Below are 16350 nucleotides of genomic sequence, written 5' to 3' on the forward strand. Positions count from 1 at the left end.
CATTTAGAAATGTAAAAAAGCTTTTATTTTAGGGAAATAAGCTAAAAAAGAAGTATGTTTCCATTCATAATCCTTCATGGAGAAATGGTGAAAAACATAACTACCACTGGAGCTGTTAAAGGTTGGCCTCGTTAAATATACCAAACACATCCATTCTTTCTTTTAAAAAATGATTTCTTTAAAAGGATTCACAGGAGCTTTTATAAAGAAAAACAACAAAAAGAAACAATACATCCTGCCAATTACAGCATTAAAACCTGTCCTGGGAAGATAATATTAAGTTCTGCGACTTGAGGATGTGAGTGATTCAAAAGTTTGTTATTAAAGTGCCTTTGTGATTTGCAGGAAAGCATCAACAAAGGTGAACCAAGGTAAAGTATGACGGAAACAACTTGTGCCCCCAGTGCCTTGTTTACCGAGTAATCTGTATTACTTTGCTGAATAAAGCCTGGAACAGGTCTTCTTACATCAGTCCACGATCATGCACTTCAGGCTTTACTGTGCAATGTTGTCCAGTAAACTCTGTGACCCTGCTTTTTGCAAGAGGCCCCTGGTATAACATGCCACATTACCCCTCTCCTTGCATTCATTTTAACCATGCAGCATCATCGTGTGTGTGTGTGTGTGTGTGTTTACAAAAATATGCAATAAGATGGAAATGTGCTGAAACAATGTAAGCCTGTTGTCACAAAGCTACAGTAACACAACCATATATCGTTGCGTCACAATTTGTTTCTATTTTATTGCGCTGGATTTAAAATACGATTGCCTTTAATCACACACGACATATTGAAATAGCCAACATCCTGCAGAATCTTATAGCAAAGCTATGCGGATGACTGATTTTGCCTTAGTGTATTCCTCTTTAGGATAGCAACAGCATCTTCATCCATTTGCCCTTTTGTTTGTGGGAGTCACCGGGGAAGCCTTGGTAGCACGGTTAGCCAATCAATAAAAGGCAAAACCGTAAAAACACTCCCCTTTTGACAAAATCCGTCCAATCCGCGCGTTTTTGTCTTTTGCATGGGCGTTCCCATCCCCCCACCCCCCCTTTTGACACTGCCCTACCAAAGCTGTGTGGTTGAGCAAAGTGAATGACGTCTCTGCATTTGCGGGCCGCCGACGCAGGGCTGGGTTTCCATTTTCAGAGCGAGTTTCGGGGGGGATCGCCTACATGGAGCCGGAGATGGAGGACAAAACGGTGGAGCTGATGGTAAGATCCGTGTCATTATGGCATCCTGAACATCCGAAGTGTTCAGTATCGCTCCTGTATTGGGGGGAAGCGGCGAGGCTCGATTCGACGGCAGGAATGGGCTGAAGCGGCTTGTCGGGAGAGGTGGTGGAGAAAGGAGGAGGGGGGGCCAGAAATCAGAGGGAGGGCCTGAAATTATCGATACATTTGGCTAAGAATGCCCCGCATACTGGTCGGATTCATTAACTAGACCTGTACGTCAACATCTGGTAAATGTAAAACACATGTTGTTTTGGTTAGGATCGGTAAACAACGGGGAAATTAAAAGGTTTGTGTTCAGCCGTCGGCCGAAGACAGCTGAGGGTTCTGGGGGTAGCGCTCACTGCGGTGACGCTGCGCCACTTTAACTGGGCCCTGCCTGATACTTAGCCATCCAGCTAACACAGGCTAGAAGGCGATGAACCACGTAAATTTACGGGTATGTTATATTATCTAGTTCATGTTTAGACAATCTACATTGTGATTGATGTGTGGAACAATCAGACAGATTCCATTACACAGCGGGACGTAGCTAAAATTAACAGAGTGCCGCTTGACTGTTTATATTTTTAAAGTGCGTAGAAGGAAGTGTATTGCCATTTCATTCACATAGCGTTACCACGATTAGCGAGGTAGCAATTAGCTTAACAGCTAGCATGCTAAAAAGGCTAGGGATACTTGACAGCCATTGCTATACAAACAATTAATTGATGTGGGTGCTAGTTTGTTAACCAGGAACAAATATCGCTATAATGTCGTTTTCCTGTATAGACTATCGCGTTTGGTCAACAAGTAACGTAACGTTAGTTTTCTTGTCAAATGATTAGCTATCTCGTTAAGCTAGCCACACAGGCTAACGTTAGCTTACCAATAGCTAACTTTAACATTACAGGGGTCAAAGTGGCCGCAAGGAAGACGTCAATTAAGATAAGGAACCAGTGTGTTTTGTCAATAAACTTACACGTGGATGGATTAAAGTTTATATTCAGTTTGGCAGGTATTCATCCGTATCTGAAATGCCTCACAGCCCCCAGTTTGTCCAACAACAAATCAATTGTATCGCCATACTTGCTATTGACAAAGGTAGTTAGGCCTAGAAAGTAAGATTCTGGACTGTTTAGTAAATTATTTGGATGAAACATATTCTGAGACACACACATGCGTACCTGAGTGAGCAGTTTGTGCTTTTTGCCAAAAGTGTCGTATCCGGAAACACTACAGATGTGTATACACCGTGAATAACCATCGTTGAGAGAAGTGAAATGCCACTATAGATGACTAATGGAGCCAGAAAGTCACCAGGCTAAAAGTTTACAACATTCAACCCGATTAAAATCACAATGTGAAGACAGAAAACATTAATAAAATGTAAGAGCTGCTTTTCAAATCGTTCATTGATTGATTGATTGATCTTTATTTTGGTGTTTTAAATGCATAAAAAAACCCAGAAATGTTGCAACTTATTACACGTTCACAGAAAAAAAAAAATCAATGTTGAAGACAGATTATTAGTGTTGATATAGAATGAAAAGCAATTTATCTGAGTTGAATTTTGAATGATAAGTTCTCTATTTCTTAGCATTGAAGAATGACCACATTAAAATGGATGGATATTATATTTTAGTGCAGGGGATGGGGACTGTAATATTACAGGTCTACACAAAAAAAATAAAAAATTTCGTCTGGGTTGTGTCTGTGTATTTACTTTGTTTTTATTTTTTGTCCCAGTGTTATTCACTAACCACTCATGAGAGTGGGGATGGCAGAACAGCGGGTGGGGTTTCTGTCAAAACAAAAGTGACAATAATTGACGATTAATCCCATTGCCCCTCCCTCTCTTCTACCTATCCCCACCCAGTTCATGTCTAATAATGCTTCTGTGTGTATGTTTATCAGTCTGTATCTTGTGCGTGAAGGAGTGTGTGTTCCTGCGCTCACTGTGCCAATGTGTGTGTAGCTCTAATACTGGTTTTTCCCCCTCACTGTCCCCCACCTCCTCCCCCTGTTCTTCTCTCCTCACCTTTTAATGGTTAAACACACCCACCTCTTCTCAATATCAAACAAACCTTGTTTATTTATTTTTTCCCATAATTTTTGTATTCTTACACTTTTCCACACTGTCCCCGTTCCTCACCAACTCCTCACCTCTTCCGCCCATCTGTCCATTCATCGATCCATCCATTCACTCATCTCCTTTGGTTTCCTCCTCCCAACTACCCTCATAAACACCCATCATCATAACTGCCCCCCCTCTACTTTTCCTTTACTTCCCATATCTGGTCTCTCACTCTTACCTTTCTCTTCCTCCCTCACCCTGTCCACTTCGTTCTCCTCCTCCCTTCCTCCCTTCCTCTCTCTCTTTCACACAGTGCTCTGTGCCTCGCTCTCTCTGGCTGGGCTGCTCCTCGGTGGCTGAGAGTTTGTGTGCACTCAGGTGCCTGCAGAGCATCCCCTCCACCCGGGCTCACAACCAGGTTCTGCCTCTCTCCTCTTAATTCTGCTGCTCCTCCTCCTCTCCCTTCCCTTCCTCCCTTGCCATCTCCACACCTTTCACTTTTCTTCGCCCACTCCACACGACTCTCATACCACCTTGGTGCGGATAGTGCCCACTCACCCCCTCACCCTCCTACCTCCTCACCTTCTGTTGTCCTTTCCTCCCTGTTTGAAGCACACTGCTCTGAGGTTCTTCTCTGGTGCGTCCTCAAACTCTCTCTGCTTGAAACTGAATTTTAGCTTTAAAAACTGTAATTGACTTCCTTGTAATCATGTCATATCAGTTCTTGCATCTAAATTAGGCCCCAGGATTCTTAAAAAGTCAAACAGTGACTGCCGTGTAAAGAAAACTACACTTTTCCATTAGATGAGTTTCAACAGTACATTATTTCCTAAGTACTTTGGTGTGAGTGGAGGAAGGATGCAGGGGGTACCAGAGAATAACCCCGCACTGAGGAGTAACATTTTTCTCCCCTTCTACCTGGAGGTGTGAGGGCCGAGGTGGGGGGTCTTCCTTCAAGCTCTGAGAGGCTACATGCTTGCTTGCCTGCCTGCCTGGCTAAACCTGGTCTGTCTGTTTTTATTTATCCTTCCTTCTCTTCTTCTGCTCTGCATGATCATCAACACCAGCAAGCCCATTCTGGCTTTTTGTCCTGTCTGCTTCGGTGTTGGTACCTAACCTTTTGTTTGTTTGTTTGTTGTATTATGACCAGCCACTGGCAGACAACATCTCTTTTGGTTTTGAAAACCTGGAACAGCTATTGAGAGGCTTCTAGCTTTTGTTTTTTACTTTTACTAGAGAACTTCAGTAATCCTGTTTTTAAGATAGGCCCCAGGTCCAGTCCACCAATAGCAACTCTTTACAGCCTCTGGAGAGAACAGATAAGCTGTGAAAATATATTGACATACAGCCCTCTATTCTAGCTTTTTCGCCAACATAGCCGTTTTCAAAGACTGTGACCATGGCTCAGTCTTCACCTACACATATACACGATAGCATTGACTGTCTACCAGGTAAAGGTCTCGCTTGTCCCATTTCCCCCAGTTTAGTTTAACTTATCTGGGAACAGGGAATATACATTGTTTAGACAAATTAACCTGGAAATAATAATGATGCATAAGTCCCTTTTGGTGTGGTTCACATGTAGTTAATGCTCTGACAAGGGGTTACTTTTATTATTCTTATTTCTGGGGGTGTTGCAGTGTGTGCTGTGAGTCTAGAGAGGAATATGCTAGTTTGATGACAATGTTAATTTTACACTATGCACTATGCGTTGGTTCAAGAGGGCCTCTTAACATCAGTAGGCCCAGTGTATCCTCAGTCACAACTAAAACCAGTAATCACTGAGCCCGCTATGAGGATAGAAGGTCTCCGTGTTGGTTTTGTATGTGTGTAATAATGAATGTAAGATTATAATATTGCTGCCTGACCGTCTATAAAGAACCTGCTATTTACCATTTAGGTATGAGTGTTTATTATGTTATTTATATAAGCTAAAATGGTCAGCCTCTCACTCTGCAACTGTCAATAAGTGATTTGTACCATGCCCTTGTTGACCCAGGTCTCTCTAGCTTGTTTGCAATGCACTTGTAAAGGACTCAAATTATTCTAATACTTGGATCATGCTATAAATGGGTGGGATCTGGTTACCTCAGTTTTTTCCTGTCCTCTCTATATGCTGTAAGACCTCTATCTGATTTTAGTTTCATTACATTTGTGCCTGAGCTGCTGTCTGTGACATACCCAAGATGCTGCAGTTTAATTTCCTGTCCGGACTATTTAGCCCAAATCACAGACAAGCAAGCAAATGGATTCCTTTTGTTGCAGTGCTCTGTTGTTGTTTTTTTTTTAAAAAAACTTCATATGTGTGTGTGTATGCACGGGTGTTTGTGCGTGCACGCCTCTGAAGTCATGATGGTTACCCTTCCTTGGCTGTGTTTGTGGCACTCTTTGTGTCCAGCGCTGTCTACACCGCTGCCCTGGCTCTCACAGTGCCTTAACACAGATGCAAAGACAGTAAACCGCTAACCCACACTGTCTCTTTGTTTTGTTCTTTTTCTACAGAACACATCAGGGATGGAGTCACAAAACCACGTGGATGATCTGTCGCCAAAGAAGAACACAGTTCTCAAGGTGTGTGTGTGTACTATTTGTGTATCCATAACCACAGCTTGGTTGAAAAAAAACTTGATCTGCAACCGAGGTTATTTAAGTTTACAGTATTTCAGATGTGTATATGCTATGCATCCATAATGTATGAATTTTATACTTTAAATCTTATATATATATATATATATATATATATATATATATATATATATATATATATATATATATATAAACTTTATAGTCATTGAAAATGTGTACAATTTATCCAGATATTCAGTACCATTTTAACAATGTTAAAAACGATTTATTTTGGATTCACAATATACTGTAGCACCAGAATATTTGTAATTGATATCCTGTTCCCTTGGCAGCTGTATTCAAATTAAAAACCTCATCTTGATGTTGACAAATGCTGTTGACAACAATTATTTTAAACTGTTTCTTCCTTTTCCCACACATACACACCCACCAATGCTGGCTTCTAGTGGTTTAACAAGCTTTAACCCTTTGCAATGAAAATAGTTTTTTTTAACTTTGTTCATTCTGCAACAGTAAGAGCCTCCACTTGTAACTCCAAAAGTCAGTCCCTATTTTAATCTAACACACTGATTTCAGTAATGGGGAAAAATTTGAACGTAAATGAGGTGATATTGTGTTTATAGATTTTAATTGAAACGATCTTTTCCATATTTTATGCTAGCCTGAATCTAAGCTTTACGCCATTTTTATGGCAGTCTACAGGCGACACTCTCTAGAGGTGACGCCACGTTTTCTCTTCATTCTCGTCACATGATGATATGATGCTGCTCAAGAAAATGTGAAATACATCTGAAATGAGTTCCTATGAAACACCCGAAGACTAGAAGAGTGCCACAACATGACTGACTTGCTTCATATAAATCTGTCAAAATACTCTCACTCTAACAAAATAAATATTTTAAATATTTAATAAATCATGTCGGACTGATCGTTACAGCTTAGTAATGGTCCTGTTGTGGGGTCCCGCAAGCGTCCGTCAGAGGGGAACTACGAGAAAGAGAAGGAACACTGCATCGCCCTGTTTGACCAGTGGTCGGAGGCCGACCAGGTGGAGTTTGTCGAGCGCCTGATCTCCCGTATGTGCCACTACCAGCACGGCCACATCAACTCCTACCTCAAACCCATGCTGCAGAGGGACTTCATCACTGCACTGCCAGGTACAAATACAGATTTTAAATGCAACATTCAGCAGCAAACACTCGAGTGTGAGCCTTTGACTAACCACTAAGGCACACATAAGACTCATCATTTCATTTTTTACCGATTACCCAGAAATGTCCTGGTTTTATGAAAAGCTTATTAAAAAAGATTATTTTGTGATGATGATTTATGGCCTTGCATCCAAAAATTCAGCAACAAAGATTAAACTAAAGAAAGTATTTCTTAAAAATTCACTAAAATTTTTGTTATTGACTTTCTTTACCTGACTTTTTACAGCCATTTTTTTTTAAATATTTGTAATAAATACGGAATTCTTTTGAAGAAAAAAAAAATAAAAATAATGATCCCCAGGCACAGATAAATCGACAAGATGAAATCCCATTAATTTTGCAGCATGCACTCACTCAGCCCTTTCTCTTCCTCCCCTCCAGCCCAAGGCTTGGATCACATAGCAGAGAACATCCTGTCTTTTTTGGATGCACGCTCACTATGCTCGGCAGAGCTCGTTTGTAAGGAGTGGCAGAGGGTCATCTCTGAGGGTATGCTGTGGAAGAAGCTCATCGAACGCATGGTCCGCACCGACCCGCTCTGGAAAGGCCTGTCCGAGAGACACCAGTGGTGAGAATGTATATGGATCAATTTACACATACACACACATACAGGGTAAGCAGTCTTACTTTTGTTTACCTTTTAAGATCTAAAAAGGACAGTCAGGAAGAAATTAAGAGGATGGCTTTTGAGGTAAACTTGTGCACAGTGTTTTGGCTTTTAATTTGGGATAGATGAAAGGAAGAGGAGGAGGAAGTAAGGTTACAATTGGTTGGTCTTGAGTGCCAGTGTTGTAGGTTAAAGGGGGGGGGGGGGCGAATTCCAGTGGATACTAAACAGATGTCATTGTTCTTCCCCCAGGGAGAAATATCTGTTCAAGAACCGCACGTCAGAAGTCCCACCCAACTCCTACTATCACTCCCTTTATCCCAAGATCATCCAAGACATAGAGGTAAGAGACAGTGAGATGGATTTTATTGTTAACTGAACAGGGTTTCTGTAGATTTTGCCACTTTGCCATCTGCAGGGACTGTATTATAGTATCTCAAAAACTCTATAAACCATGGAGCAGCTCGTCTGAAACTGATATAACTGATATAATACATTTATTTTCTTTTAGACTATGTACATTACTGACCTGCGCATTTGACACTTGGGAAATGGCTTATTGACTACATATCCCATTGGCTGATCTAATAGTCTTGTTTCAATATGAAGCAAGTTTATTCACACTTTTTTTTTATAAAGACTGGTTTGTAAATGTTGCTACACTGAAGTAGAAAATGTTGATTACAGCTAATTAATAAAGTGAAATTAATTTTCTTTGTGGTGTTCTGATTACCGTAACCTCATGGCCACTTCCCACCTCGGTAGATGTCACTAAATCTGGGTCTTTTCCCTTTTAATAACGTTGCATATTAGTCTCCATCTCCTCTATGTTGAACCGCAGTGCTTTTCTGTCTCTCTTTAGTAGCCTTCTTCATTCTTTGTGTTTTTCTTTGTCATTGTTCCTACCTCTTACCTCCAGACTATTGAGGCTAATTGGCGATGTGGCAGACACAACTTGCAGAGGATTCAGTGTCGCTCAGAAAATAGTAAAGGGGTTTACTGTCTCCAGTACGACGATGACAAGATCATCAGTGGCCTTAGAGACAATTCCATCAAGGTACGTGCGCGTTGAACATCAAGGACCGTCTGAAGTCTGTGAAATTATGACTTGGCCCACTTTACTGTCATCTTTGCCACCCACTGGCTCTTTGTCTAACTACTCCAGAGATTTGTATTGTGGACACGTTAGCAGGTACTTTGATTTACAAATGAATGAAAGGCTGCTGTAATTTCCATATGTTCTAATGTCAGATCACTCCTGTCATCACTGTTTAAGGGGATGGCATATGAACGGGCAGTGCACTGACAGTTCCTTGAAACAAAAAGTCATTGCCTAGAATTACAGCTGATGACACCTGTTCTGTACCACAATCTAGCAGCAGGCTGAGAAACTCATCAGGACCAGTTGATTTAGTGAGAAAACATGTTTACAGAATATTAATTTTAACAACATTTTTGTTTTGTATTTCCACATGTTTAGTGGCTAGGTGTGTTGGATGTATTTGTTTTAGCATTGATTTCATGTCATACTCAACTGGACATTATATAAGTGTGTAACTACATTTATTTTTTTTATGTTTGCAAAGTAGTGAGTTCCTGTTTTGGTCACCACATGGATTATCTATGATAACTGCATCTTTTTTCTACAAAATGCAATTGTCCTACCACTAAGTCCATCTTTCTTAAGGACAGTGTAGTCTCAGCTTTTAGTCTATGTGAAAAATGATAAAACCAAAAGTACATAAGCTAGAATTGTACCTGGTACTTTTCAGCTTTTATGACTGGAATATTACTACACTCTTACTTGTAACACGTTGGGCTGTTGCATGGTTAAGAATGTACTTTTCAAGTGTGACGACTTTTTTCCCCCCCGCTCTTCAGGCAGTAAAAACATGCGGTAGACATGTGTCGGTCTGCTCTACCAGCCCATACTGACATGTAGAAGTAATTAACATCTGCACCAGCAGCGGAGAGCGTCAAAAGTGTTGACTGTGAGAAAGACATGCATGCTGTGTGTGTGTGGTTGTTTTCTTCCGACCTTGGTTTATGTATTTATGAATTGAATATTTTCTTCTGGCTCAGTATGGCTTATCATCTCATTGTCTATGGCGTGGACCTAAACCAGCAGACACGGAGACGAAACACAAGTGAATTATAGGATAAAAGGGCTCAGCTCCAGACCCGTTGTGTTTTCCACTTATCTGTCTGGCTTGGGAAAAGAGAAGGAGATGATGAAGAGGAGGGGAGGAGAAGAGCGGATTTGTCTTGTTATTGTTCTTGAGGAGGCTGACGCACACCAAGTGAAGAGCTGAATGGCTCTTACGTACAGACACAGCTCAGCAAAGCAGTGGGGAAATGTAGCGTGAACACTGCTATGAGAATAGGCCATTCTTAGCATGACCCAAATCTGCAACCACTTATTTTTCCCTTTCCTCTGTCCTCCTCTGTCGATATCACCCTCTCCCTCTGCTTCCCTCGTCGTCCTTCCTTCTCTTCCTCCTACTCCGGTCCTCTCTCCTCCATAGATCTGGGATAAGCAGTCTCTGGAATGTCTGAAGATACTGACCGGTCACACAGGCTCAGTGTTGTGTCTGCAGTATGATGAGCGGGTCATCGTCACCGGGTCTTCAGACTCAACTGTCAGGTACGACAGTCATCTTGTTAGAGAAGGAACGACTCAAAGACGTGTCAGTGTTAATTAGACAGAATATTTGGATAAAAATATCCAAAAATGGATCTATTTATTAAGCTGTTTTCAGTTTGAACACCATGTCAATCTTTGGTTAATTTTGGCAACGTAATGAGACAATAAGCACATAGGCTTGTAAAGATACAACATTTCTTATCTTCAGAAATGGACAGCTATGCTAAAAATTTTTTATAGCAGTCAGGTTACAGGTGAAAACTAATGTTCATCTTCCTATTGTTTTTGGGTTGATTTCTCACTAAGACAACAACATCAGCGGTGAAGATGTTCGGACCAAACCGGATAGTTGATTTATAAAAGCTAGAGCTTGGGCATCGTGAAAGAAGTGGGTTCTCCAACTGAAGGGAGTGCTTCATAGTGGAGACCAGGTTTAGTCCGATACAGAGAGAGATACTTAATTTATTATTGATATGTTTGATTTTAGTGCCATTTAGTTTGACTAATAAGTTGAACATACAGTATTTCTTTACCTGGGCAATTAACTTGACTGTTTTTTAATATAGAGGTTTTTATACAAACTGGAACTTAACACATCCATGACCATCTGTTTTAACAGATCCTTAATATTTCCCATCTAATAGGTGGAGTCTTTTGATTTGAATTGGTTTAAATATTTTCCCCTCTTTTATTCAAGTAGCCAGATTGTCGAAATAGAGTGCATCTGTAGAAAATAATAGGGATGCAACGAATGTTTGGCAACCGAAATTAATCGTCCGCAAATAGCAAAAAAAAGCACTTTCGGTGTTCGGCCTAGTAAGTCAAAGAACCGAATAAATTTTACCAAACAATTATGTTGACATGTGAGCAGTCTGTAAGAATTTTAAAAGAGCCAGACGCAACAATTCCCCGTTGGCAAACACTTTTCTGCTGAATTGTCTCCTCTCACATCCACTCCCATCTGTGGCTGACTTCTGAGAAAAGACAACAAACGGTCTGACCCGCTTTGAGTGTTTGTCACTCATTTCTGAGAAGGCGAGACGCACCTAAATTTGGAGTGCACCCATATTCAAGCCTTTATGGTAAATCCACTGGACCAAACGGCCCTGTGCGAGCTGGCAGGTTAGCGACTTTATCCTGTCATTTTCTCTCTTTACAAAGACAAGTGTTGCCGAATGAGAGTCCTACCTGAAGAGAGGTCATGAAGTCTTCACGTTGCGCGACATGAGAACCACAAACATTATTTATCAAATTGGGTCGGACTTGATGAATTTAGCACGAGGATACAAATGTGGCAACATCCGGTTTTCAAAATAAGGTGGCTATACAGTATGGAAATAAGATTAATTGGATTATATTCACAGGAAGTATAAAACATATTATGTGTCCATTAAAAGTAAATGGGAACATGTAACTTACTTTATCGGATCCTCTCAGGCCTCGGATCTACCCACCATAGTCTTTCCAAATCCTGTGGAAAAACACTGAGGAAAAAGCACATTTTGACTATTGAATTTATGCAACAATAAAAAATTGGCAAAATAAATGGAAAAGAATGTTGGAAAAAAAAAAAAAATCTTATTCGGGAAAGTTTTTCATTATATTCGGTTTTGGTTTCGGTCAAGAATTTTTATTTCGTTGCATCCCTAGAAATTAGGAATAATTCATCCACGCACACAGCAAAATGCACTGACATTTTCTTACAACCTGAAACATTGGCTGTTGTGTTTAATCATTACATTATGCAAAATATCTCATGCTAAAAACATCTCTGGTATCTAACAGGTAAAGTTTAAGCAATGAACATTTGGAATATAAAATTAATTTCAATAAGATAGAACTTTTATAAAAAAGAGCCCTCCTAAATATATCAAATGGTAGTAAATCTAACTTATTATGAAATAATACGCTTTTTTACTGTCAGTACTAGAGATAGTGTAATGTGTTTTATTGCAGATATTTAAAGACCTGGCGTGTGTGTGTGTGTGTGTGTGTGTGTTGACACTTGCTTGGCTACTGCACACAGAAGCTCAACATTAATTCTCTTATTACTTCACACTTCAGCCGTACTCTTTGGGCGGTATCCAAGGAAAATGTGACTTCGCTTCCTTAGCAACCGCTTGACAGGCACTTTGTTTGTAGGCTTTGGTTGTCAGCTTTTCCAGTGTGTTCTGTATTTGACTCCTAATGGCGGTGCACTTCAGTAACATGTTCTTCATAGCTGCACACATGTGTGAACTCTGCAGTTACTCTCCATTGTAAAACTAATAAACATAATTCTCTTTCATGTCTCATTGTTTTACTTTTTCCTCTGCTCCCATTACATGTCTTTTCCGCTCTCCATCTTCAACCTTCTTACCACTCACTTCTTCCTCCTGTCCTTTTCCACTTTTCTCACCCCTTTGTCATTTCTTCCTTCTTTGTTTCACACCCCTCCTATCATTCCACGATCCTGTTGTTCTTCCTGCCCCATTCCGCCTCTTCTTTTCCTCTCTCTGTCACCTTTTGACCCCATCATTCGACCACCCTGTCATCTGTCCCTACACGTGTCCCTCCATCCCTCTCCTCCTCCGCAGGGTGTGGGAGGTGACGACGGGGGAGGTACTGAACACACTGATCCACCATAACGAGGCAGTTCTTCACCTGCGTTTTGCCAACGGCCTGATGGTCACCTGCTCCAAGGACCGTTCAATTGCCGTATGGGACATGGCCTCCCCAACTGACATCAGCCTACGTCGGGTCCTTGTGGGACACCGGGCCGCCGTCAACGTGGTCGACTTCGACGACAAATACATCGTGTCCGCCTCAGGGGACCGCACCATCAAGGTAGCAGCCATTCATGAGTACAAACCAGAGACTCTGATTAGAAGCCTGCCTAGAAAGAAATTGACTAACTTGCAGTATGAAAAATAGAATAAAGGTGGACATTAGAAAGTTGTATTTAGGTATGAGTTAACCTAGAAATGTCAAACTTGTAGAGTTTTAAACCTTACAAGTGAGTGTTTAAGTTTGAAATAGGTGGTTCTACTCATTTGAATTAATACAGGCCATTGTTTTAAAAAGCTTTCCGTGTTTCCCCTGTAGGTATGGAGCACCAGCACCTGTGAGTTTGTGCGCACTCTAAATGGTCATAAGCGGGGCATTGCCTGTCTACAGTACAGAGATCGTCTGGTGGTCAGCGGCTCATCTGACAACACAATCCGGTACGTGAGTGAGATTAAAGGTGTATGACTTATAATGCATATTATATAATATTTGTATTTCAAATTATAGAAGAAGATTGACCTTTTATTTAAGATACACATAAGACCAATCGGTCTTTGAGTGTTCAATTTCATGACACAAATGTCACTGTTTCAAATAATACTTACTGTGAAAACTAAACAATCAGTGTAGGGACTGTATCCTGCCATGTGTTTGCTAAGGCTTCTCTTTCTCCAGGTTATGGGACATAGAGTGCGGGGCATGTTTGCGAGTGCTGGAAGGTCACGAGGAGCTGGTGCGCTGCATTCGCTTCGACAACAAAAGGATTGTCAGCGGTGCCTACGACGGGTCAGTCTCCCGCGCGCACACACACAGCTTTGTGCACAAAGACACATTCTGTTTCTGACGTCTCATGTTTCTCCCTGCAGCAAGATCAAGGTGTGGGACCTGCAGGCAGCCCTGGACCCACGAGCCCCCGCCAGCACATTATGTCTGCGCACTCTAGTGGTGAGTATCACTGATTTTTGCCTGTTGTGAATGAGCTCCATCAGTCAGCCAGGTGACAAGTGTCTTAAACTACAGTTCCTTATTAGCACTCTTCAATTCTGGATAGGATTGTAAAATAAAAAACTCAAAACTAGTAGTTAATTTCACTTCTAATGTCTATCTTGCTTGCAACTTTGAAAATCATTAAAGATTTTTAGGTACAGTTAGCTAAAAGTAATGCTAAAACAACAGTCCTGCAATAAACTTACCTTTATGATCATAATCTGACATAATTTTGTTGAAACACTTTTGAGGTGCAGCTTTGAGTTTATTATGATTGGTCATGTTGCTGTGAATTGTACTGCATTATATTGGAGGATTCTAATGTTTAGTCTACCCATATTGACAAATGCTGTAAACCACACTGAACATTGACCAATGCCATCTGCTTGCTCATGGTGGACTTGATAGCATAGCATTATTTCATTGTGTTTTCAGGAGCACTCTGGCCGCGTGTTCCGTCTCCAGTTTGATGAGTTTCAGATCATCAGCAGTTCTCACGACGACACCATTCTGATCTGGGACTTCCTGAACGTCTCGACCAATGGCCAGTCAGAGGGACGGTCTCCCTCACGCACCTACACTTACATTTCTAGATAGCAGGTACAATCTCACACACACTGACACTTAGCTGATAAGGCCGATTCTGTAAAAATGTTTCTTCACACATAAGGTCGTGCGCATAGTTCAAAGAATTCTGTTTAGTCAGTACAGCTGATCAGACCCTTGTGTGATTGCAGACTTTTTTTTACCCCCAGGTGGCGCCATCCACGGCACCATATTTTGGAAGAACCCAGGGCTGATTGGCTGATGGGTGTGTCCATCATGGAAAGGAAGCCCATCTCTTCTCCTTCTTCCTCGTCATCTCTGTCCACCTCCCACCCTGCCCTCTCCACCTCCCTGCCCGTTCTGACAGACTCTTGAACTTGTGCCCATTGCCTGCCAGTACCGTGACATGCGCACACACATGCACACACACCCACACAGGTCAACACTGATGAGGATTCCCTACTACAGAACCAATGCAACTCTCCCAAGAAGTCCACCTTCTACTACTAATTTATGTTTTGTAAAGTACACTAATGACAGTATTAACTTAGACAATATGTAAGTCACAAGCTCCCTTTTGTCCCCTTGATACAAACTTCAAGCAGCTTCTGCTCCTCAGTTTTTAACCCCTGCCAAACCAGGTTTCAGCAGATATGGAATCGCTTATAGATATATATTTATATATATGTTACACACACACACGCGCACACACACACGCACATGTGCACACACAAACACACACACATACACAGTGGCACAGTTGGACAGAGGATGACCGGAGCTGTGATGCGGGAGACAGACTCTTTACTCAGCTCTAGGAAAGGAGGGAAGGATGGGAGATGGAGGGAGTGAACGAGGGAGAAACTACCCTGCTCCCTCTCACACCTCCCGGTCTCTCTCTCCACCCCCACTCGCCCCCCCTCTCCCCTCTAACCCCCAGAGATGCACACTCGCTTGGAATACGGGGTGCGCTCACGCTCAAGTTTGCGTGAGCGTGCGTTTGTGTATGTGGACTTGTCAAACGGCAGAACAGAGCAGAAGCGTCAGACAGACATGCATGTGAGGTTGCCTTGGATACAGCATCCTGGTACACCTGCTTTTTTTTCTCTTTAACTCTTACTTTCTTACTGTTTTTTATTACTGTTATTTTCTCATTTTATTTGAGTATTTTGGTTCTTAGTACAAAAATCATACTAAGCGTAGTCTCTCTCTCTCTCTCTCTCTCTCTCTCTCTCTCTCTCTCTCTCTCTCTCTCTTTCCCCCCCCCCCCTCATTCTTTCTTCTAACTTTGACCCTTGTTCATCTGTCCCTTTCACTCCATCCTTCTCTCCCACCCGTCATCTACGTGCTTGCTTTGGTTATGAGAGAAGCTGGAACTCAAGAGCTCAAATTTAGCTGTAAACGGAGTTGTCTTGTCAAAAATTGTGTTGTATATTAAAAATGATTTTTTAAAGAAGAAAATGACCTTATTGTGAATAAAGTACTTGACAGTGGTGGAGTGTTGAGCCAACTATAACATGAATGATTGTCTAATTGTCTGTCTGTTCTTGTCTGTATGTGTGGGTGGATTTGCTATGACTTTATCTGCCATGTAGATAAAACCCTCGTTAGGCCTTTAGTCTGTTTTTTTTGTACAAACAGCAGGGAACCAGTGGCCGTAAGGCATCAAACAACTTGGATATTTATTTGTAATTTTGTCTCTTCACAGAAAACACT

General features: G+C 41.4%; 1 protein-coding gene across 2 annotated transcripts; it reads left to right on the forward strand.

Annotated features, from left to right (window-relative positions):
• The first annotated feature begins 1056 nt into the window (after nucleotides 1-1056).
• Nucleotides 1057-16127, forward strand: LOC123957185 (F-box and WD repeat domain-containing 11-B). Of its 2 annotated transcripts, none has more exons than XM_046029794.1 (13): nucleotides 1057-1213; nucleotides 5790-5858; nucleotides 6811-7030; nucleotides 7466-7652; nucleotides 7944-8034; nucleotides 8611-8748; nucleotides 10217-10335; nucleotides 12912-13161; nucleotides 13420-13538; nucleotides 13777-13887; nucleotides 13968-14046; nucleotides 14524-14688; nucleotides 14844-16127. In XM_046029794.1, exons 1-12 carry the CDS (start codon nucleotides 1175-1177, stop codon nucleotides 14683-14685), a joined length of 1584 nt encoding a protein of 527 aa, XP_045885750.1. In that variant the 5' UTR covers nucleotides 1057-1174; the 3' UTR covers nucleotides 14686-14688; nucleotides 14844-16127. The 2 variants fall into 2 exon arrangements, with proteins under 2 accessions (XP_045885750.1, XP_045885751.1); XM_046029795.1 differs by lacking the exon at nucleotides 1057-1213 and adding an exon at nucleotides 1434-1670.
• Nucleotides 16128-16350: the final 223 nt, after the last annotated feature.

Source organism: Micropterus dolomieu, linkage group LG19 (genome assembly GCF_021292245.1).
Source record: "Micropterus dolomieu isolate WLL.071019.BEF.003 ecotype Adirondacks linkage group LG19, ASM2129224v1, whole genome shotgun sequence".
Classification (NCBI taxonomy): domain Eukaryota; kingdom Metazoa; phylum Chordata; class Actinopteri; order Centrarchiformes; family Centrarchidae; genus Micropterus; species Micropterus dolomieu.